This window comes from Muntiacus reevesi, chromosome 7 (assembly GCF_963930625.1).
Source record: "Muntiacus reevesi chromosome 7, mMunRee1.1, whole genome shotgun sequence".
Classification (NCBI taxonomy): domain Eukaryota; kingdom Metazoa; phylum Chordata; class Mammalia; order Artiodactyla; family Cervidae; genus Muntiacus; species Muntiacus reevesi.
In genome coordinates, this window is record NC_089255.1 from 14,224,816 (window position 1) to 14,250,125 (window position 25,310).

At 42.0% G+C, this 25,310-nt stretch overlaps 1 protein-coding gene and 1 long non-coding RNA gene across 2 annotated transcripts in view; one reads left to right on the forward strand and one right to left on the reverse strand.

Moving 5' to 3' along the window:
* LOC136172033 (IQ domain-containing protein H-like) overlaps window positions 1-1,774 on the forward strand; it is a 142,992-nt gene extending 141,218 nt beyond the window's left edge. The window contains exon 15 of the mRNA XM_065941156.1: window positions 1,632-1,774. Coding sequence (XP_065797228.1) covers window positions 1,632-1,718 — 87 coding nt within the window. The 3' untranslated portion in view covers window positions 1,719-1,774. The remainder of the gene's footprint in view (window positions 1-1,631) is intronic.
* LOC136172036 (uncharacterized) overlaps window positions 1,573-25,310 on the reverse strand; it is a 29,358-nt gene continuing 5,620 nt past the window's right edge. The window contains exons 3-4 of the long non-coding RNA XR_010663954.1: window positions 22,727-22,839; window positions 1,573-1,813 (exon numbers count right to left, since the gene is read on the reverse strand). This is a non-coding gene — a long non-coding RNA (uncharacterized lncRNA). The remainder of the gene's footprint in view (window positions 1,814-22,726; window positions 22,840-25,310) is intronic.

The window sequence follows — 25,310 nt, forward strand, 5'->3', positions numbered from 1 at the left end:
CAACATAAAAACACTAAGTTGGATTCCACCAACACTGAAAACTTCTGTGTACACCAAAGGATACTTACAAAAGTGAAAAGACAACTTACAGAATTGGAGAAGTTATTTCCAAATCATGTATATGATGTCTCTAGTGTCCACAGTATATAAAGCACTCTTACAATTCAACAACAGAAAAACAAATAACCAATTAAAAAGTGAGCAAAGGACTTGAACAGATTGTTGTCAAAGAAGATATACAAATACACAATAAAAACATGAAGAAACACTCAACATCCTAAGTTATTAGGGAAATGCGAATCAAAACCACAAGATTCCATTACACACTTAAGATAGCTGCAATCCAAAAGACATAACAAACATTGACAAGGATATGGAGAAACTGGAACCCTCATGTATTGCTGACAGAAATATAAAATGGTGTCACTGCCATGTATAGTTTCATATTTCCTCAAAATGTTAAACAAAATTACCATGTGATTCAGCAATTCACACCTAGTTGTATACCCAAGAGTACTGAAAATATATGCTCATGTGAAAACATACATTAGTGTTCACAGAAACATTATTCATAAGAGCCAAAAGGTAGAAACAGCCCAAATATCCATCAACAGATAAATAGGTGAATTCCATTATATCATATTAAATGAATAATATTTCATACCTTGGAATACTAAGGATAAATCTTCATGATCTTGTGGTTAGCAATGATTTCTTAGATATAATATGTAAAGTGCAAACAACCAAAGTAAAAATAGGTAACAGATACAATGAAATATTATTCAGCCATAAAAAAGAAATTAAGTTCTGATCCATGCTACAAAATGGATGAACCTTGAAAACATTATGCTAAGACACAAAGGCCACATATTATATGATTCATTTACATGAAATGTCCAGAGTAGGCAATTCTATAGAGATAGAAAATAGATTAGAGGTTACCAGCAGGTAGGAGAGGTAGAAAATGAGGAATGGCAGATAATGGGTATTGAATTTCTACTCAGGTGATGAAAATGTTCTGGAATAACATAGAGTAATGGTATCTTATGAATATACTAAAACCCACTGAATTAATCACTTTAAAAGTGTGGATTTTATGATATGTGAATTTTACCTCAATTAAAAAAAAAAAAAACTAAAATGCATGGAAATGTGCCACTTTTCCTCCCCCAAACCAATGGAAATAAATGCTCCCGTCAGTCTACTAGTCCTCCTTTTAGGGTGACTAGACCAGGGCATCTCAAATTAACTGCAATGAAGAACCTGTTTGCTGTATTTTTTCTCATCTATTATGCATCAATACATATGTGAAATACAACAACAATGAATTACTAGGAAAATAAAATGAAAAAATCAAAGACATATTAAACAGAAGTCCATTTTTTATTATATTTAATAGACACAAAAATCTCTATAAAGGTTTCCAAGTTCTTCCTCTCAGTTTTTAACCCATTTCGTTAAGACTGATAACCAACAATTAGTAGATGGCTGCTGGTTAATGGAACACACTTCGAGCAGAACTGATCTAAACCATAGTTAACTTCAAAAAGGAGCAAATGCTTGAGGGACTGGATGGAAGACTTGTAAGAGGTCTTTAAGTAACAAATATTATTTTCACTGTTCATTTACAGACTGCCATTGATGACCTTGAAGCCATTCTAGGAGTAACAGAGGAAAACAAGTTGAGATTTGAAGAAAACCAACAGTCCAAACATTAAAAACCCTCTCTAAACCTGATAAATGAATGATCCTGGAACACTTTACTGATTTTGGATTCCAATCTGAAGCCAAAAAATGGGCAACATTCGTTTTTCTGTTAGGAATAAAAGGAAGGGAAAGTTAGTTTGCATTCTTTGCTAGGAAGGGTAACAGAATAGATTATAATGTAATGCTTTCTTTAAAAATTGTTTATTAAGTAATCTTATTTTACTTATCAAACCAAACCTATTTGTGTTATCATTTCATTCTCTTCCTCTTCCCAAACACAAGAAGAAATAAGCTATCAAGAAAGTTACAAGTCTTACTAATATCACTTCTGCATCTCTCTCTTTATAAACGTCAGGATTATGAAGCTTTAAAAAAAATTCTATAAAGTTTTCTCCTCCTATTCCTAATAATAATTTGTCTTCTGCATGTAAAAACTTGAATAAAGGCTTAATCCTCTCTATTTGGCAAAATGGAAATGTCTCTTTTTCCCCAAGAAAATTACATTTCTAGGGATTTGTAAAGTGATCTTTTGTCACTCATTGTATTTTTATTGTGCCAAGCCACTACTGTCTGTTGTTGCCGTTTTTCAAAAAGTAAAACAAGCCAGCATCTAGTTAAATAAAGAATCAGAACGTATGTAGGTGGCAGCATCTGCTCTCAGTTTAACAGTGTAACTCAGCCCTCGTTCTTGAATAAACATTTGTATTCTCCAGCTCTCCATTAATACAGCAGTAAGATTTTTACAAGCTTAATTCAACAGTACCTTTTAAAGGGCAAAGTGTTAAAATTATGCAGTGTTGACACTCTTGCTTTGTAACTGTTGAAAGTATTTCTACATCATCCAGCTTAACTGAAGGGTGAAATATGCAAGTCACAAAAATCACAGAGTTGTTTTAAAGAATGACCTTTATATCTTTAAAACTATTTGAGTATGTTGAGGAAAAGAGGGGTATTTATTACCTATGGAATTTCAATAATGTGTTAACTCTGCCTCAGCTATAGGCTAACTTTCTGCAAAACAGTTAACATTTGTGTGAGTATGTGTCAGCTTTTGTTTTGCTATAGTTGGAAGTAGACTAATTAGCCAGGTTTCCTGCTTGGGCTAGGTACAATGATGACCTCTTTTCCTTGCCAGATTGCTCTAATCCATATGAGGGGCCCATTGTCCAGACACTTGACGGATAGGAAGTACTACATGCCCATTAGACTCTCGCCTCGATTGAAGCCAGAGCAACATAAGGTCCAAGAGACTCATTAGTTCACTGGCACAATCGTGTCCTGAGAGTAAATGAAACCCTCTGTCTCCTTATGGCTCTCATCTGCTCTGGACTTTAAAAGAAAACTGTCTCTGTTTTGTTCAGCACAGCAGTGGATCTTTCACATAGTGAGATCCCCTTCTTAACAGTACAAAACTGTTAAAATCTATCAGGGAAGTTTTTATATGTGAATTTTGATTAGCACTCTTGAGCCTCAAGCTGCTGGCAAGAGTAAAATGAGTTCACTCTTCCATACCTTTTTTTTTTTAACCCACATAATCAGTTTCTCAAACAATGCACTTTCCTTCTTGCCTCTATCATTAACAGACACCACAGAATGCCTGTTTCCAAATTCAGGGCTTATATTCAGATTAAGGTCTCACTGGAAAGTGATTGAGAGTCAGGGTCTCTACCTAAAAAGCTATGGCTTCAAAATCAAAGGAGAAAAATTGGTATAATAAAACAATCACTTCAAGTAATTACCTGAAAGAAGCCAGAGGAACAGATTAAATTAGTGAAATGTTTTAATTACAGAACATTTGAAAAGAAGCATAGTCCATTATCTTTTAGCATATATGAATAGCAAAGATACTGTGCTATTGGTAAACTAAGTTTGAAAAAAAAAATCATGTATATGTGTACAGTGTGCCCTAAACATAAAATTAATCAATATAAATTACTGAGTTTTTACTATTCTAAATGCGAAACTGAAATCTTTGTCAATAAGAGGATTTTTTTAAAATGACTGCCATTTTCAGGAAGTTTTGGGGAAAACCATACATTTAACCATAGAGCTATCTTTGTGAGAGAAATGACCCATTGTTTAATATTGAATGTTTGTGATGGTTTGAGAAGCAAACTCAACTAGACATTTAGGAGCACATTACTGGATGATGATAATTATCTCCTTTTATATATGACCTATTTTATACTGATTTTCAAGAAACTAAATAAATGATGTTCAGTGGCAAATTGGGCTTTCTGCTTAACTACTTTTCACTATCCACTTACCTTCTATTGAACACACTGTTGGCTAGATATGTACTGTACTAGAAGGTTCACATAAATTTTTAATTTTATCTTTCCAACAACACCATGTGGAGAACTACTACTACTGTCCTCATTTTACATATGAGAAAACAGAGATTTAGTGAAGGTATCTCACCCCGTGTCTCAGGCTGAACGAAATTTGAGATTTAAACTCATTTACCACAAATTCTGGGCTTCCCATTTGGAGCTAGTGGTAAAGAACTGTCTGCCAATGCAGGAGACACAAGAGATGCCGGTTGGGACGACACCCTAGAGAAGAGCAACTCACTCCAGTATTCTTGTCTGGAGAATCCCATGGACAGAGGATCCTGGAAGGTTACAGTTCATAGGGTCGCAGAGAGTCAGACAAGACTGAAGAGACTTAGCACACATGCAACACAAATTCTATTAATAGCATGTTTTATAAAGTAGAAATCAGTCCTGAATATTCATTGGAAGGACTGAAGCTTCAATACTTTGGCCACCTGATGTGAAGAACTGACTCAATGGAAAAGCCCCTGATGGTAGAAAAGATTGAAGGCGGGAGGAGAAGGGGAAGACAGAAGATGAGATGGTTGGATGGCATCACCAACTCAATGGACATGAGTTTGAGCAAGCTCTGGGAGTTGGTGAAGGACAGGGAAGCCTGGCATGCTGCAGTCCATGGGGTTGCAGAGAGTCAGATACAACTGAGCAACTGAACTGAACTGAAATAAAGTAGAAAGTTCAGTTTCACTTGTCCCAGATTGTGTAAGGGACTTACTCTTTTATAACAAATTCTAATGTGTTGCTTAAAGCATAGAAAGATAATTTAACTTACACGTTTCTTGCTCATAACATAAACTTGGGCAACTGACAGCATTGTGAAGCATCACAACTACATGATCAAATAAATCAAAAGAGAAAGTAGCATCAGTCAGTAGAATTCTATGGGGATGGATCTGTAAGGTGGAGGACTGATGATAGGTGTGTGGGAGAATCTGGAATATAGGAAATCATGCCCCATAGTTTCACTGGAATGATGGGTGTTAAGAAATGGGAAAAGACTTCCAAGAGGATATAGAGTAACCTGAGAGGAGTTTGGGAAGCATTACTTCAGCTATATCATTCCAAGAATCACAAGCATCCTATTTTTCAAGTATAAAAAGATGTATTTTATCCTGAGTAATATGTTAGTTATCATTTAACAATTAATAATCATTTTTATGCATCTGCCACCTTTCTTCTAAAGAGCTCAAAGCACTTTACATTTGTTATCTCATTAATTCCTAAGACTGTCCCTGTGGGGAAGGTAATAAGTATTTTAACATTTAAATGTTTATCTTTAAGAATTTCTCAAGCATACATTAATTATACTTCCAAAAATGTAAATGTTCATTAATTTTGTTTTACTGTTCCTCTGGCTTTAATGTGCATAACACATTTGTTCAACTCTTTAAATGTGTTAATCATAGTAAATCTTATTTGGAAAACTAGAAATTAAGTTGCCAAGATAAAGTGAGGGTAGAAGTTGCAAGGAGGGAGGAAGCATTTGACTTCACCTTTCTCACTGAAAGAAGTTTGGTCCAATTGGTGGTAAATGCAGAGGAAATTAATGTGCTGTGGCTCTTCTGTATCCCATTCTTTCCAAAAAGTGTGCCTCACAAAGGTAAGGGCTGTGTCTAAAAGCCTGAGACAGATTGAGCTACTATTTCCGTCTTTGTTTTTTGCTAATTCTGTGGAACAGAATACTGATGCATTCTACTAAGAATTACATCCCAAAGAGTCACAGAATAATAAGGACTAGAAACCTGTCTCCCCAGCCCTGCCTTTCTTTGAACTGGCCATACTTTTCTCAACTTTCTAACTAGAAAAATGACCTGCTCCTTAGGGAAGCAGTAGAGATTAATTGACCAATGTTGGGAAAGTGTTGTCAAGATGAAGCATCCTGCATAAATGTTTAAGTGTCATCATTACATTGCAACTTCAAATTGAAGTTCTAACTTTGAAATGTGATTATGCACTTCCCAAGAAAGCCCTTTCATAACCACATATATAGGTTTATTTTTCACTCTAACAGTCTAACTCATGGTTATGAAACTTTATTGCACTTGATGGAGGGCCCTTGCATTTATTAGTTTTAAACTGCTGGTTTCTGGGGTATTTATGTAAATGAGGGAAAGATACCAAAACAGTAAATAATAAGCACGTCACTGCTGCTTAAAAATCTGTTGGTAAAAACAACTTTTGTTACACGAAAACCCTAAAACATAACACAGAAAAATAGAGCTTTGGCATCTATGCATAAGTGTGTTTTGGTTTGGGGGTTTTATGATGGTGGTTTCCCCCTAAGCATTCCTTTTCCATTCTGTAAATATTTTGTCTCACTTCCACATTTTCCACATTTATCATCATACATATCATGTATGTGTGATTATACATATACGGAGAGAAAGAGAAGTGAGTAAAATGCTACATTTTAAGATTTTTTTTATTTAACAAAATGTTAAAAAGTATACCAGATGGCTAATTATAGCTCCCAGAAACAAAAGGCCACACCTAAGTTTATTGCAGTTGCCTCATAAGGAATCTTATGATAAAATCATGGCTCCATAAACTAGACAACAAAACAGCAAAATAAACTTCAAATTTAAATTCAAATTTTGATTCATTTAAAAATTCATGCCACTTTGCTTCCCAATGTGCCTGTGTGTTAAATTGCCTCAGTCGTGTCCAACTCTTTGGGACCCATGGACTCTGGCCCATCAGGCTCCTCTGTCCATGGGATTCTCCAGGCAAGAATACTGGAGTGGGCTGCTATGCCCTCTTGCAGCGGATCTTCCCAACCCAGGGACTGAACCCAAGTATCTTCTGTCTCCTGCATTGGCAGGCAGATTCTCTACCACTGGCGCCACCTGGGAAGCCCTTACTTCCCAGCAGAGGACACAAAATACTTCTTTTGCAGTCATTAAAAAACTCAGAATTTTCTAACAACATATTCTTTATCTCCAGGTTTTCTTCACAATGCTTTCTACTCATTATCTTGGGTGTTTTTTTTCTCTCAAGTTGAATATCTATATCCATATTCCTAAGTCAAAAAGTTATATGTCATTTGCAACAGCAGTGAAAAATCATAAAGTTCTAAATGTTCAACAATAATCTTAAAAATTATGGTTAAATAAAGAACTTCTGTTCAGTCATTTAAAAAATTGTGTTCCTACACTTAATATATGATCCAGCCATTCCACTCCTAGTTATTTACCCAAGAGAAAAGGAAGCATATACAAAGACTTATACATGAATGTTCACAGCAGCTTTATTTGTAGTAGCCCCAAACTGGAAACAACCCAAACATCTATCAACAAGTGGACAGACAAATTGTGCAATATCCTACAGTAAAGTACTACTTAGCAATGAGAAGGAGTGAACTTAGGAGAAACTTAAAGACATGGATGAATCTCAATATAATTTTGCTAAATGAAAAAATTTAATTAAAAAAGTACATATCCATTTACAAAGTATTCTAGAAAATACAAGCTACAGTGTCAAAAAGCAGATCAATAATAGTGCTCGGGATAGTAAGTGTGATAGTAGGGGAAGGGAGGATTACTAAGGGGCAGAAGGAAACTTCTGGGGCTTCACTATATTGATTGTGAAAATGACTTCCAAGATGTCGAAATTTATCAAGTTGTACTCCTTTAGTACATGCAGTGTTTGAATGTCAGTTGTACCTCTTAAAGTTGATGTGACATTAAATGATTATAAAATATTTTATAATTTAAAATGGTTCACTGAAATGCTAATGATTTTCTCTTGGGAGGAATTTTTTGACTAAAAATTGTAGCAAGCCAAATATGTGCTTTAGACCAGGATAATGTCTTTCATTTGGGGGGAAAACCATCCCCAAGGAAAAAAAATGCAAAAAGTCAAAATGGTTGTCTGAGGAGGCCTTACATTAAATAGCTGAAAAAATAAGAGAAGTGAAAGGCAAAGGAAAAAGGGAAAGATACACCTATCTGAATGCAGAGTTCCAAAGAACAGCAAGGAGATATGAGAAAGTCTTCCTTAGTAATCAATGCAAGAAATAGAGAAAAACAATAGAATGGGAAAGACCAGAGATCTCTTCAAGAAAGTTAGAGATACCAAGGGAACATTTCATGGAAAGATGGGCATAATAAAGGACAGAAATGGTATGGACCTAACAGAAGCAGAAGATGTTAAGAAAGATGGCAAGAATATACAGAAGAACTATACAAAAAGAGATCTTAATGAACCAAATAACTATGATGGTGTGATCACTTACCTAGAGTCAGACTTCTTGGTGTGTGAAGTTAAGTGGGCCTTAGGAAGCATCACTACAAGCAAAACTAGTGGAGGTGATGGAATTCCAGCTGAGCTATTTCAAATCCTAAAAGATGATGTTATTAAAGTGCTGCACTCAGTATGCCAGCAAATTTGGAAAACATGCAGAGAGCACAGGAATGGAAAAGGTGAGTTTTCACTGCAGTCCCCAAAAAGGGCAATGCCACAGAATGTTCAAACTACCACACAATTGCACTCTTTTCACCTGCTAGCAAGGTAAAGATCAAAATCCTTCAAGCTAGACATCAACAGTATGTGAACCAAGAACTTCTAGATTACAAGCTGGATTTAGAAAAGGCAGAGGAACCAGAGATCAAATTGCCAACATCCACTGGATCATAGAAAAAGCTAGAGAATTCCAGAGAAACATCTACTTCTGCTTCATTGACTGTACTAAAGCCTTTGACTGTGTGGATCACAACAGACTGGAAAATTCTTCAAGAGATGGGAATACCAGACCACCTTACCTGCCTCCTAGAAACCTGTATTCAGGTCAAAAAACAACAGTTAGAACAGGACATGAAACAACAGACTGGTTCCAAATTGGGAAAGGAGTACATCAAGGCTGTATATTTTCACCCTGCTTATTTAACTTATATGCAGAGTACATCATGCGAAATGCTAGGCTGGATGATGCTCAAGCTGGAATTGCCGGGAGAAGTATCAATAACCTCAGATATGCAGATGATACCACCCTGATAGCAGAAAGTGAAGAGGAACTAAAGAGCCTGTTGATGAAGGTGAAAGAGGAGAGTGAAAAAGCTGGCTTAAAACTCAACATTCAAAAAATGAAGATCATGGCATCTGGTCCTATCACTTCATGGCAAATAGATGGGGAAACAATGGAAACACTGACAGACTTTATTTTCTTAGGATGTGGACGGTGACTGCAGGCATGAAATTAAAAGATGCCTGCTCCTTGGAAGAAAAGCCATGATGAAGCTAGACAGTGTATTAAGAAGCAGAGACATTACTTTGCCTACAAAGTTAAAGCTATGGTTTTTCCAGTAGTCATGTATGAATGAGAGAGAGATGAGTGAGAGTTGGACCATAAAGAAAGGTGAGTGCCAAAGAATTGATGCTTTTCAAACTGTGGTGTTGAAGAAGACTCTTGAGAGTCCCTGGGACTGCAGGAGATCAAACCAGTCAATCCTAAAGGAAATCAACCCTGAATATCCATTGGAAGGACTGATGCTGAAGCTGAAGCTCGAATAATTTGGCCATTTGATGTGAAGAGCCAACTCACTGGAAAAGACCCTGATGCTGGGAAAGACTGAAGAAAGGAGAAGAAGGGGACAACAGAGGACAAAATGGTTGGATGGCATCACTGATTCAATAGACATGAGTTTGAGCAAGCTCCGGGAGCTGGTGAAGGACAGGGAAACCTGGCATGCTGCAGTCCATAGGGTCTCAAAGAGTCGGACACGACTGATTGACTGAACAACAACAACACTTTCTTGCACTAAGCTCTTAGATACTGCAAATTACCTAACGTAATGAAAACATTTTATTCTGGAAACATTTTTATCTAAACTGATGGAATGAGTACCTCCTGTGTCAGATCTTGGTGCAGATAGGTGGGATAGAAATGTGAGTAAAAGCTTTAAATGTCCCCATATAAACCAGAGCATACCTTCTTTACATATCCACTTTGCATCACTGGTGGCTCAGATGGTAAAGAATCTGCCCGCAATGCAGGAGACCCAGGGTCAACTCCTGAATCAGGACGATCCCCTAGAGAAAGAAATGGCAGCCCCCTCCAGTATTCTGGCCTGGGAAATCCCATGAACAGAGGAGCCTAGCATGCTACAGTCCACGGAGTTGCAAAGAGTCAGACAGACTGAGCAACTAACACTATCACTTTCATTTTTGCAACAGCGAGACAAATAACTAGAGTTCTATCTCTGAACTTTTCTTTAACTTGTATCTTGACTTGAAAAGATGTGGAAGATGTATTTTGTACCATTTTGCTACAAAGCGGATGTCCTCCCTAGGCTGCATAAATGGGCAGCTTTGATACCATATTTTAAAAGATTTCCTGAAATGCACTATTTCCTGGGCCACATCCATAAGCAGGCATGCACTGCCCTTCTCAGAAGTTTGCTAACCTCCCGGTAGTGAGGCCTCAATAGGGAGCTGAAAGTAGGGTGATTCTTTACCCTCTGTAAGGCCCACACTAATTGTTGTGGCCAAAGCACTTCCTTAAGCTTCGCGGCCAGGACAGAAGCCCTTTGCTTCCTGCATTCTCACAGCCAAACCACAGACTTGGCATTAAAACCATGAAAACCAAAATTTATAGATGAGGTAAGCTTCTAAAACTACCTATGAGCATTTTTCATATGATTTGTCTTTCAATATACCTATATTTAAATTTTTCTAATTACAGAAACATATACTCAGGATAAAACAATCAAATAGGATCACATAGCTTCTTCAAAAAACAAGTAATAAACACAAACACAGGACACCTTTTTAAAAACAGAAAAGAACAGGGAAGAAATTTAAAAATCAACAATTATTTCACCACCTGGGGATTAGTGACTATTAAAGATTTGGTGTGCATGTACTGTTATTCCTGCCTGGGCTGCTGTTTTTTCCATTTCGTCTGCCTGACACTGTCCTCTCCCAGAAATTTCTGGGGTCTCATTCACTGCATTCAGTCTCTGTTTATCTGTCACTAGACCAGAGGAGACCTCCCTGACCACCCTTCCTAATTAGCACTCCCATACTCTCTATCACCTTACTCTCCTTTATTTTTTTCAAAGAACAATACATGGTATTTAATAAAAGATTTGCCTATTTTTAAATTATCTGTCTCACCCAAAGGACTATAAGTATAAAGATACAGCCTAGCTCCTAGAACAGTAGCTATCAGTAGAAAGAGTTGTTCAATTTATATATATTGATATATACATGGAAAGTGAAAGCATTCGTTTGCTTGGTTGTGTCCGACTCTCTGCAACCTCATGTACTGCTGCCCGCCAGGCTTCTCTGTCCATGGAACTATCCAGGCAAGTGTGAGGCTGTCACGGCTAACGCCATGGCAGGCAGCCTAGAGTAGGAGTAGGCCTGGTTTCCCCGGGTAACATAATTATCAGGCCTCCTGGAGCCAGCCAATCAACATATGCCTAGCCAGAAGAAAGGGAACCTATCAGGGGAAAGCTGAAAGCCCCACGTAGGGCCAACAAAAATTACCTTGCAACTGTGTAACCAATCCGCTTACGCCAACTACCCACTGTGTAACCAATCCGATTGCGCCAACTACCTGCTGCTTATTTTGACCTAATAAATACCCGAGAGAACTGGGGCTCGGGGTCTTTCGTCCTCACACACCTGGTGAGGGCGGGAGGCCCTGGCTCAAGTCAGTAATAAATTCCCCTATTGCGAGTTGCATTGTTTCGAGGAGTCTTCTTTCCCGACCGGGGACTCGGACTACGGGCAGAACATTTGGGGACTCGTCCGGGATCCCTTGACTGGGGAAGAATGCTCTTTGGAACAAAGGGGAAAAAGACAGGTAATAGCACCGGTGCTCAGGCAGGTTTAGAAAAGACCAGAATAAAGCCGAGGCCCCGCTGTGAAGCGGGAAGGTGTCTGGCACAGAAAAAGTCCAGAGTAAAGCCGAGGCCCCGCTGTGAAGAGGGAAGGTGTTTGGCGCAGGAAAAGTCCAGAGTAAAGCCAAGGCCCCACACTGAAGCGGGAAGGTGTCTGGCGCAGAAAAAGTCCAGGGTAAAGCCGAGGCCCCGCTGTGAAGCGGGAAGGTGTCTGGCGCAGAAAAAGTCCAGAGTAAATCCAGGGTCGTGCTGTGAAGCGGGAAGGTGTCTGGCGTTAGGGAAAGCTTTCCATGAGGGAACGGACTGCCCGTTCCGGCTGGCGTGAGGCCGAGGCCAGCAAGCACGCTGGGAGGCAGCCAGCTCTGCGGGAAGGAGACCTCCTCTCCTAAGCCCGAATCTGGGGAACAGTGGACGCCATACGGTAAGGTGACCCTTGTTCCAGAGGATCTGTGTTGTCGGCCGATGTGTGTCTGTCTATGTGTTTTTCTGCGTCTGTATAACTGCCGGCATTGTCTCCTGTCTCGTTGTTCTCTGGTGTGTCATTACCTACTTCTTCCTGTAAAGCCTTGGAGCCTCATTTCTGTTTCTGGGAGTTTCAGTGAACAGGCTGACAGTTGTCGGGGCAACTGACGAGTCCCGGCCAGGGCTACTCCCTGGCAGATTCTGAAGGCCTCCCAACAGGTCCGCCCCAGTAACGGGAGCCCGAGAGGGTGAAACTCCTTTCTTTTTTCTCGTATTCTAAACCGAGAATCTGGCCAAATAAAAACCCATCTGTGTAGGCACGGGACAGGCACTTAAGAGCCAATAGGACGCCTGCCACTGGAAGACTCCCGTGAAAGGATAAGGGGGTCACGGAACGGGCTAGAAACCCTTAGGGTGCCCTCCCCCAGCAAGAAAACTTCCGTGCAACGACACAGGCACATAAGCAGTTCCAAAAGCATACCACAAGCCTAACCTCCTGGCTGCTACCACTCCCGATAGGATTTATTGGTGGTAATTCTCGGTGACTTTCTTCTGACTCTCGCTATGGGGCAAGGAGAATCCACCCCACTCTCTCTCATGACTGATCATTTCTCGGATGTCAGGGCTAGAGCGTATGATCTGTCGCTACTGGTTACAAAGAGTAAATTAATAACCTTTTGCTCTGCAGAGTGGCCCACCTTCCAAGTTGGATGGCCTCCAGAGGGAACTTTTCAACCTTCTATTATTTGGGCAGTGAAATAAAAAGTTATGGCTCCTGATCCCTGGGGCCACCCAAGCTAAGTCCCATATGTTATAGTCTGGCAAGATCTAGTAGAAGATCCGCCCAAATGGTTAAAACCTTTTGTTCACAAACTCCCTGATTCTCCTAATGTGCAGGCCCTGGTTATGGAAACTCCCACTCCCCCAGAAGAAGCCAAGAAGAATAAGGGCCCAAAACCAGTCTTGCAGGAATCCTCGGACCGGAACCTGATTGACTTGGAGACAGAAATTAGGCCCCCGCCATATGCCCCTCCTCTGTTGCAGGTTCCCCCGGGGGGAAGAGCCCCCTGATGAATCAGAAGGGGCGGGGGAGTCCCGACCCCGAAGAAAAAATAGAGGAAATAGGGGTGAGCAGGATCATGAGGACCCAGAGTTACCTTCATCTACTGTACAGGCACTCCCCGTCCGGGTGGGACCAGCTAACCCGGACGGAAAGCAAACCTATCAATGCTGGCCCTTTTCCCATTTTGTTCACTCATAACCCCACCTGGGATGATTGCCAGCAGCTGTTGCAGGTGCTCTTCAACACGGAAGAATGGGAGCGAATCCTGGCAGAGGCGCGGAAACGGGTCCCAGGGGTCGACGGGAGGCCAACCACCCAGCCTCATCTCGTGGACGAGGGGTTTCCTCTGTTGCGGCCTAACTGGGATTTTGAACAAGTGGAAGGTAGGGAGCGTCTCCGAGTGTACTGCCAGACTAATGGCTGGCCTGCGGGCCACAGATTTAAAAAAAGCCAATAAATTTGGCAAAGGTAAATTTAGTAAGGCAAGAGCCCACTGAGAGCCCGTCAGCCTTCCTAGAGAGGCTAATGGAAGCCTTTAGGCAATATACACCCATGGACCCCCAGGCTGAGGAATCACGTGCTGCAGTTCTACTAGCGTTTGTGAATCAGGCAGCCCCAGATATTAAGAGGAAATTACAAAAGATAGAGGGGTTCGGAGAACAGACAATACAAGACTTACTGAAAGCAGCTGAAAAGGTATTTAATAATAGGGAGACCCCAGGAAAAAGGGAGGAATGACTTCGTCGGGAGGAAAGGGAACTAGCTGAGAAGATCAGGAAAGAAGATAGGAAATATAGGGCAAAAGAAAACCGAAAAAACCAGTAAGAGCTAGCCAAGATTCTTTTTGCGGAGATAAAGGCCAGAACAGAATTGAGGGAGCCTCAAGGCCCCCAGACAGGAAAAAAAAAAGAGAGACCAAAAAGGCAGGCCCTAAAGAAAGATCAGTGCGCTTACTACAAAGAACAGGGGCACTGGAAAAGGAGTGCCCTAAGAGAGACCTGAAGAGAAGAACAACCCAGAAAGAGAGAATTTCCCCTGGAACTCGAGTTCTATATGCAGGGAAAGATAGTGACTAGGGGAGTCAAGACTCGACACCCCTCCCCGAGTCCTGGGTAACCATACATGTAGAGGGCAAACTCGTTGGCTTCATGGTGGACACTGGCGCCCAACACTCTGTTTTAAATAAAAAACTGGGATCAATGTCTAAGAAAACGAGCTTGGTGCAGGGAGCCACAGGGACAAAAAAATATCGTTGGACCACAGAACGGAAAGTAAATCTGGGGACCCATCAGGTGTACCATTCGTTTTTGGTGATACCAGAATGCCCAGCCCCTCTGCTTGGACGGGACTTGTTGACTAAAGTTAATGCTCAGATCCATTTTGACCCTGGGGGAATGTCAGTCACGATAGACTTGGACAGCAGATACATGTCTTGTCTCTAGTTTTAAGAGATGAATACATACTTTTTGTGCCTAAGCCTTCAGAGGTTATAGCACCAGATATACAACCGTGGGTCCACAAATACCCATCGGCATGGGCAAAAACAGCAAGAATGAGACTGGCTAAACAGAGACATCCAGTCGTCATCGAACTAAAAGCTGAGGCGACTCCTGTGAGGGTGAGGCAATACCCTATGAGCCAGGAGGCTCGGTGGGGGATCACTCCCCACATTCGACGGCTCATGGATGCCAGAATTCTCAAGCGGTGCCAATCCCCTTGGAACACCCCCTTACTACCGGTGAAGAAGCCAGGGAGTACGGATTACAGACCTGTCCAGGACCTACGAGAAGTCAACAAGCGGGTGAGTGACATACACCCTACTGTCCCCAACCCGTATACCCTCCTGAGCAGTCTACTGCCTGAGTACACTTGGTACACTGTGTTGGACTTGAAAGATGCTTTTTTCAGCCTACCCCTGGTGGCCCAGAGCCAGGAGATATTTGCCTTTGAGTGGACTGAGGGGGAAGGCCAATTGGTAGTACAACTAACTTGGACCCGCCTCCCGCAAGGGTTCAAAAACTCCCCTACCTTGTTTAATGAGGCTTTGAGTGAAGACCTCTATGAATATTGGACTCGCCACCCAGAGGTCATCCTGCTGCAATATGTGGATGACCTTATGTTGGCTGGAACCACAGAGGAGGCATGCAGTCGTGCCACCGGTGACCTCTTACAGACTCTAGGCACCTTAGGACATCGTGCTAGCGCAAAGAAGGCACAAATATCCCAGCAAGAGGTCACCTATTTGGGGTATAAGATCAGGCAGGGGCAAAGGTGGCTAACTCAGGCCATGAAGGAAACAATATTGCAGATACCAGAGCCCAAGACCCCTCGCCAGGTCAGAGAGTTTTTGGGGACTGTTAGATATTGTAGACTGTGGATCATGGGGTTTGCTGAGAAGGCCCGGCCCTTGTATGAGGGAAGTAAAGAGACCCCAAACTGGACTTGGACTGAGCCAATGAAACAGGCTTTCCAGACACTTAGACAGGCCCTACTAGAAGCCCCAGCCCTTGCCCTGCCTAACCCAAACAAGCCATTCCAGCTGTTTGTAGATGAAAAGCAAGGAATAGGAAAGGGGGTCTTGATGCAACAATGGGGACCATGAACGCGGCCGGTAGCATACCTTTCAAAGCGATTGGACCCAGTGGCCTCTGGGTGGCCCCTTGCCTCCGCATCATTGCAGCCACTGCCCTCCTCGTCCGCGACGCCGACAAGTTGACGTATGGACAGCAACTCTGGGTTTACACCCCCCACGCCATCGAAGGGGTTCTAAAGCAGCCGCCGGGTTAAGTGGATCTCCAGTGCCCGTTTGACACATTACCAGGCCTTGCTGCTCGATGCTCCACGGGTGTGTTTTCAGACCCCTTGCTTCCTGAATCCGGCCACGCTCCTACCTAACCCAGAGAAGGACCGCCCTCTCCATGATTGCAGTGAGATACTGGCTGAGGCCCTGGCGGCTCAGAAAGACTTAACTGATGTGCCGCTAAACAACAATAAGCTAGTATGGTTCACTGATAAGAGCAGCTATGTAAAAGATGGACAAAGGAAGGCGGGAGCCGCTATAGTTGATGATTCAGGACAGACAATATGGGCTGAGACACTTCCCCCAAACACGTCTGCACAAAAAGCAGAGCTGATTGCCCTAATACAGGCTCTGGAACAAGCAAAAGGGAAGAGAGTCACCATTTTTACGGACAGCCGATACGCTTTTAGCACTGTCCATATTCAAGGTCCGATATACCAGGAAAGGGGATTTAGAACAGCGGAGGGAAAAGAAGTCAAGAATTTGCCCGAGATCCACAGGTTCCTGAAAGCTGTTTAACTGCCCCGGGCAGTAGTGATTGTACATGTCCCCGGTCACCAGAAAGGAGAAGACCCTACGGCACGGGGCAATTGGGCTGCTGATGCGGCCGCTCGAGAAGCGGCCAGCCGGGACTACGCCGCCCCCATATTAGCCATGGGACTTCCACCTCCTGGTATGGGGGCTCTGCCACCAGTTCCCGACTATTCCCTCCCTGACCTCATTTGGATCAACAAGGACACCACCCTCCAGAAGGATGACAAAGATGGATGGTACCGAGATCAAAACAACAACCTGATATTGCCTGCCATCCTGGGTCGTCACCTATGTGAACACCTACATACAACTACACACTTGGGGGAGAAAAAGACCTTGACACTTCTCCAGACGGCCTGCCTGAGGTTTCCTCAACAAAATGCAACTGTACGAGAAATAATCCAGGCTTGCAAAGCGTGCCAGCTGATGAAGACAGGGAAAAGGCAGCACACTGGAACGAGGTACCGAGGGGAAGAGCCAGGGCAACACTGGGAGATAGATTTCACTGAGGTAAGACCAGGCAAGTACGGGTATCGCTATCTGTTGGTTCTGGTAGATACCTTCTCGGGGTGGGTAGAAGCCTTCCCCACTAAGGGAGAGACAGCAACAGTGGTTGCTAAAAGGATCTTAGAGGAAATAGTGCCTAGGTACGGGCTGCCAGTGACTATGGGCTCAGATAACGGACCTGCCTTTGTGAGCCAGATTATACAAGGGCTGGCCCAAGCTCTGGGGACAAAATGGAAGTTACATTGTGAATATAATCCCCAGAGCTCAGGACAGGTTGAAAAAATGAATCGGACCCTAAAAGAAACTTTGACAAAGTTGGCAATAGAGACTGGTGGGGACTGGGTGACCCTCCTTCCCTTCGCGCTCTTTCGAGCGTGTAACACCCCTTATAAGCTGAATCTTACCCCTTTTGAGATTCTGTATGGAAGACCCCCTCCTGTGTGTCCTATATTCGAGAGAAAATGCCTACCACCTCATACCTTGGGACAATTCCAGCAATCACTGATGGCATTAAGCAAGGTGCATAGCCATGTTTGGAAATTAATTCGAGAGATACACGAGGGAACAAGCAAGGGAACCATCCCCTCACACAATATTGGCCCGGGTGATTGGGTTTGGGTAAAACAACACCAATCTAAAGCATTAGAACCTAGATGGAAAGGCCCTTATGTTGTTCTTCTTATCACTTCTACTGCTGTTAAGGTCGACGGGATCGGGCCCTAGGTTCACTGCAATCACGTGCGGCAAGCCACCCCGGAAGAACAGGAAAAGATGCAAGCAGAATGGGAGGCAAGACCTCACCCGTCAAATCCCTTGAAACTGAAACTCGTACGACGGGAGCCCTCTTAACCATCCTGCTGATAACAATTTTCATTGGCCCAGGAGCAACCAGCCACAACCCCCATCAGCCAGCTAACCTGACTTGGGTGATCTACAATCCTGAGACTGGACAAGTGCTTAATTCGAGCTCCAACGTGGCCCCCAAAGGGACATGGTAGGCAGTACTGACCTTTGATTTGTGCGTGCTGGCGGCTGACAGTAATGGCTTTGGTCCCCACCAACTGACCAAGTTCTTTGCCCATGGCTCTTTCAGTCTGTTCACCCGTAACTGTGAGCGAAAAGGCCCACAGTACTACAAACAGGTGCCTGTCTATGTCTGCCCTGTGGGGAAAAGGGATTGGAACCAAATTGAAAAGTGTGGGGGAATTGACTCTTTTTATTGCGCCACTTGGGGTTGCAAAACCACAGGAACAGTCCATTTCGCACCTCCAAAAATCCTTGAGCTCCTTGGCTGAAGTGTTGTTACAGAATAGGAGAGGTTTAGATTTGTTGTTTCTGCAACAAGGAGGATTATGTACAGCACTGGAAAAAAAATGCTGTTTCTATATCGACCATTCAGGGGTGGTACAAAAATCTCTCCAGAAAGTAAGAGAGGGACTAGCCCAGCGGAAGAGAGAACGAAAAGTCCAACAAGGCTGGTTTAAATCTTGGTTTCAGCGCTCCCCTTGGTTGACCACTTTGATTTCCACCCTCCTGGGTCCACTCATAATGTTAATATTGCTACTGACCTTTGGTCCATGCATTTTAAACCGTCTGGTCTCATTTATTAGGGAGCGCCTAAATACCATCCAAATTATGGTATTGAGACAACAATATCAGTCAATTTCACAGGGTGACGAGAAAGATTCCTCTACAAAAGTATAAAGAGAGGGGGGAAATAAGAGGCTGCCACGGCTAACGCCATGGCAGGCAGCCTAGAGTAGGAGTAGGCCTGGTTTCCCCGGGTAACATAATTATCAGGCCTCCTGGAGCCAGCCAATCAACATATGCCTAGCCAGAAGAAAGGGAACCTATCAGGGGAAAGCTGAAAGCCCCACGTAGGGCCAACAAAAATTACCTTGCAACTGTGTAACCAATCCGCTTATGCCAACTACCCACTGTGTAACCAATCCGATTGCGCCAACTACCTGCTGCTTATTTTGACCTAATAAATACCCGAGAGAACTGGGGCTCGGGGTCTTTCGTCCTCACACACCTGGTGAGGGCGGGAGGCCCTGGCTCAAGTCAGTAATAAATTCCCCTATTGCGAGTTGCATTGTTTCGAGGAGTCTTCTTTCCCGACCAGGGACTCGGACTACGGGCAGAACACAAGAATGCTGGAATGGGTAGCCAATCCCTTCTCCAGGGGGTTTCCCAACCCAGGGGCTGAACTCGGATCTCCTGCATGGCAGGCACTCTTTTATTGTATGTATTGTATGGGAAGCCCATTGATATATACACACATAACTTAATCTTTTCTCATGTACATATTGAGCTCCTAGGGCTTCCCTGGTAGCTCAGCTGGTAAAGAACCTGCCTGCAATGTAGGAGACCTTGGTTCGATTCGTGGGTCAGGAAGATCCCCTGGAGGAGGGCATGGCAACCCACTCTGGTATTCTTGCCTGGAGGTTCCCCATGGACAGAGGAGCCTGGTGGGCTAAAGTCCATGTGGTCGCAAAGAGTCAGACACAACTAAGCACTGCACAGCATCGAGTTCCTATTATACAGTCTTTTATCTTTGTATATAGTTTTTAAAATAGGTTATTTCAGACATACTATACTGCAGACTGTGTTTTTCACTTAGCAATAAATTATGATGGCACATCAGAAATTCTTAGCGTGTGTTAGTCGCTCAGTCATGTCCGACTCTTTGTGAGTGCACGGACTGTAGCCCACCAGGCACCCCTGCCCATGGGATTCTCCAAGCAAGAATGCTGGAGTGGGTTGCCATTTCCTTCTCCAGGGGATCTTCCCAACCCAGGGATCAAACCTAGGTCTCCCACATTGCAAGCAGATTCATCTGAGTCACCAAAAATTCTTACCCAATGCCATTCTAATAATGGCTTAAGGATGTTACTAATTCTCTATTGTTAGACCATCAAGCACATGGGCGTTTCAGCACATCCTTCCAACACACATCATGTTACTCTCAACCAGTTAAGATAGTTATAAGTAATATTAACAATGCCTTATATTCACACAGTGCTTTATAGTTCACAATCTATTTTCATACACCATTTGGTCCTTACAATAAACTCAAGCAAACAGAGCAGAAACTCAGAAAAGTTACATAATTTCCCTAAAATCATAAAAAAGAACAGTAATAGGGAGTCCAGATTCAAACCTAGGTCTGTCTATCTCTGCAGCCTGGGCTCCTCACTTTACGTCATCACCCCTGGTTGAAGCCTTCATTTTACAGATGAGGGCTCCATGCTCAGAGAAGGGAGTAATGATGTGCCCAGAGTCACAAAGCTTCTTTAAGAAAGAATACAGGTAAAGTAGAACCCAGGTCTCCTGACTCCCTGTCCAAAGCTCTCTCAACTACATGCTGGGTCAACAAATGAGGAAAAAAAAAACCCAAATTGCTCCATAGCTACAACGGTGACCAACACATGCTGTTACACTTCTCTGAAGATTACTCTGTGTATTTGCTCAGTGCTGCGAAGTGCCAGCCCGATGACACTTGCAATCCTGAGCTTATTTGATGTGGTTGGGAAGCAAATGAGATTCCAGGGCCCCTGTTGCGCATAGGTGCTCAATGAGCATTTCCTGCATAGTGGGAAAGTGCCCTATATTTACAGTATTTGATCCAGTTTAACAGCAAGATCTAATGTTAAAATCAGCCTTGTAAAAGTTTTCACCCTAGTTCACACAAAAACAAGATTCTGAGATTATGACTAGCAATTTTTCATGAGTTGATTTATCTGAATAAAACCTATAAGGTTTTGAACCATTAAACATTCGAATTAGAAAAAAAATCTCAGCATACAGAAGAATAAACTGAGAAATGGAACAGATCTGTTTCCTGTAATAATTATGAGCAATATCTCAAACTCAGCATCCTTAGACCATTGAGCTGTGTAGGATGAATGTGCTAATTAATCAATTACTACCCAACAATGTACCCCGTTTATTTACTGAAATGCACCAGAAATGTGTGCAGAACTGGTAATTATTAATCATCTTCAGTAACAAATATGACTCAAGTTCACCTTCATATAATTAATAGAGCATGTAGTTTGTTTTAACATCTTGCTTTATTAGAAAAAGCAAGGAGGAATAAAAAGAAAGAGCTGAACTAAAGTTGTGGTTCACTGAAGTGCTAGCTTGCACTAAATGTGCCTATGACTCACAGCAGCAGCATTATTCATACCTGTTCAAACTATGGCCAGATGCTCTCTCCATTAAAAACTAAGTCTGTAAAAACCAAACTTTTTTAATGTGAGTAAAATTTTAGATTTACAGAAAAGTTGTAAAAACAGCCCAAAGAATTCCTACATACTCTCTACCCGGGTTCCTCTAATAAAATCCAAGTGTTAGAACTTGATAACTTGCTTAGAGTTGGAATCTTTGCATATGGCAGGCAAACGCCTTATTGCATGCCTTTCAATTTTAAAGATATTTCAAAAGTACTGTGATATGTATAGAAATAGTTGTTTAACAACAAATTTTGCAAGTGATTCCATTATGAAAAATAATTCTTTTTTTTTCCCCTAAGGATCATAATGTGTGCTCTCAAATTTCCTTTTGAGTCAGATAGACTCCTGGGTATAGATAGGCCATATTTTGGATCTATAATGCTATTTCCTGTTTACTTACTAATTGTATAACATCTAAAGTGTGTTAGTAACTTTTACATCTGAATCTAGCATCAGATGATTCTTTTTAATTGAAGTCAAACATGAGGTTTTGAATGCTATCAATGTAAGGTTCGAGTCCCAGCTCTACTACCTGCCTGCCCTGTGACTGGAGCAGCTTATTGTAACCTCTAACTTTGGACACTTGGTTTCTTCAGTTTGAACTTGAGGAAAGTGAAACCCTGATCTGGAATGTTGTTTCAATGAAACAGTAAGTAGTAACTTGAATGCATGCTCAGTTGCTCAGTAATGTCCGACTCTTTGCAAACCCATGGACTGTAGCCTAGCAGGCTCCTCTGTCCTTGGAATTCTCCAGGCAAGAACTTCTGGAGTGGGTTGCCATTCTCTTCTCCAGAGGAATCTTCCTGACCCAGGTGGTCGCACCCAAATCTCTTTTATCCCCTGCGTTGACAGGTGGATTCCTTACCACTGCGCTACCTGAGAAGCCCAGATGGAAACTACTTAGCATGAAATAAATACTCAGTAACTGGCTAAGTATTATTACACTGACATTATGGCCCTCTGCAGCCACTTTTAGCTTAAAAAAATGAAATATGCACAAGTATACATACACAAATCAAAAGGTATCTCATATAATGGAAGCTGAAAATGTATATTCACATCTTTTGAAGTCTTCCTGAAGGGAAAAACTGATAAAATTTAATGCTGTGGAACTCCAGTATTCTTGCCTGGAAAATTCCATGAACTGGGGAGCCTGGTGGCTACAATCCATGGGGCTGCAAAGAGTTGGACATGATAGAGCAACTAAGCACATGTACACAGTAAATTAAAGAACTTACCATGTGGCTCAGTGGTAAAGAATCCTCTGGCTAATGCAGGAGACCTGGGATCAATCCCTGGGTTGGGCAGATTCCCTAGAGAGGGAAATGGCGACCCACCGCAGTATTCTTGCCTGGAAAATCAGAGAGGAGCCTGAAGGGCTACATTCCATGGGGTCACAAAAGAGTCAGACACGACTTAGTGACTAAACAACAACAGTAAATTAAAACCCTGTCCCATCTGAAAATACCAGTGGAATGCCACTTCCAAAACCTAAACTGACAAATCATAAATCAGTGGGTAGAATATTGTATTTCTATGATAAAATGATTCAAGGCCCCTTTAAATGGAGAGCCCCCTCAGGGCATCTCAGTATTTGTTTATAGATCATTAACTACTTGACAGTGAGTCTGGAGAGGGGGCATAAAGACTCACAGCTAAAGTGCTAAAAGTCACTGTCGGTTGAAGATCAGCAATAAAGCCAAAATATCTTAGGAATTTGATATGAAAAACTGATTTCTACTACAAAAATGCTCTATGCTATTCGTGAATAAATCTGTTAGTAGGACGAGGCTCACATTACGAAGCTGAGACTAATATGGGTTTTACGACAAAGTGAATTTACTTGGTCATGTTTTCAAATGCTTCCCCAAACACCGACTACATGTTATAAAGATCGTAACATTGAAAACATGCCCATGAAGTGGACTGTGTTATCTACCAGCATAAATCATACTTGGTTTCAAAAAGTCACAAATATGTCTCCTTGCTACTGGATTCTAGCATCCATAGGACAGGAGAATAGCATAGAAATGTTTCCTAATGAGAAACTTACTGAAAGCTGAGAGACCAGAATTTTGATTCATGTTTCTCGTGTATGATCTTAGATAAGTTTGTTTCCTAGTCTGCAGCTTAATTTCTCCAACTACCAAAATTAAAATTAAAACCACTGACCCTGAATACTATGATGTGCTTTCTCCAACATCCTTACTGTATTCACTTTACCCACTTTCCACCCCCCCCCCACTTATTCAACAAAGAAAGAGTGCCTACCATACGCCAAGTTACTAGGTTCTGGGGTCACAAAGGTTAAGAAAACATACAAAACCCTCTGGCCTTATAAAGTTTACATTCCAGTGGGGTGGGGGAGGCAGGGAGAACTTGAAATAGCTTAGACATAGATACTTTTGGAAGAGATCCCTGTACCCACTTTGTTCACAATAAAACGTCTGATTAGAGTAATTCTTCTTGTCACTCTTTCTAACAGCAGCCCCAGCTGCCAGCCGACTCCTTGGAGGCTTTCAGAACATCAATCCATTCCACAGAAGGACTCAAAAAGATCTAGATATGGATATAGCAGTTCTTTCCTTTCCTAATGACTCCTGCCATAACTCAGTACCTCCAAGAGAATGATTTTGCATAAAACCAATGTATTTTGTCCTTCCCAGGGAAGACACAACCATATAGGAATGGAGCAGCAAGCACCGCTTGCCACTGATAGAAATGGGAAGAATGAATGAGCATCCTTAGTGTTGTAGAGATAACTCATGCACTTCCTCTGGTGCTGAGCTTGGCATAGAGGGCACTGAACTATTAGACAAATTTGGTTCCTAGGAGACTCAGGACAGTGGCTCTCTGCAGTATGTTTTTAAATTCTACCACATGCTGGAATATGAACTGGGGCAGCAGCAATTCCATGGTCCTCCTTTTCTTAAATCAAAAGTCCGAAAGCTTCCAGCTGGAAACTGTAAATGAAATTCTAATTGGAAATATTTCTATCCCTTTAAAATAATTCCTTTATCTTCTACCAACATGTTAACATATGCACTTAGTATCTTGCTTTTAATTCTCCTTCTGAGAATAGCAGTGAATTAAAATCTACATGCCTACCCTACTTTCTTTTAAATCACATTATGAGCACAGACACACACACAGAAATATAGTGATCAGGATCTCACCATCTCACAGTATGGTGGTAAAAACAATACAAGGATAAAGATTCTATATATGTACAAGGTCACGCTTGGCTCATGTCCACTATATATGGTTTCTGTACATATTTGTTAATAAATACTAATAGGACGTGTTAATAGGTAATATTATGTATTACAGAACTCATTGTTTTCAAGCTTTTTATTGAAGTGTAACATACATGCAGAAAAGGGCACACATCATATGTGTTTAGCAGTTCACAAACTGAATATATCCAATTAACAAGAATCAGATCAAGAAAGAGAATAATCCATAGGTTCATGAACTATAACAAATGTATTACTCTGCTGCTGGTGGTGGTAGTTTAGTCACTAAGTCGTGTCCAACTCTTGCAATCCCATGGACTGTAGCCCACCAGGCTCCTCTGTCCATGGGATTCTCCAGGCAAGAATACTAGAGTGGGTTGCCATTTCCTTCTCTAGGAGATCTTCCCAACCCAGGGATCAAACCCAGGTATCCTACATTGCAGGCAGATTCTTTACCAACTGAGCTAACAGGGAAGCCCATTTACTCTGGTGAGGGATGCTAATACTGCGGAAGGCTACGCATGTGAGGCACAGGGAATTTATGAGAAAGATCTGTACCTTCCTCTTAAATTTGTAGTGAGTCTAA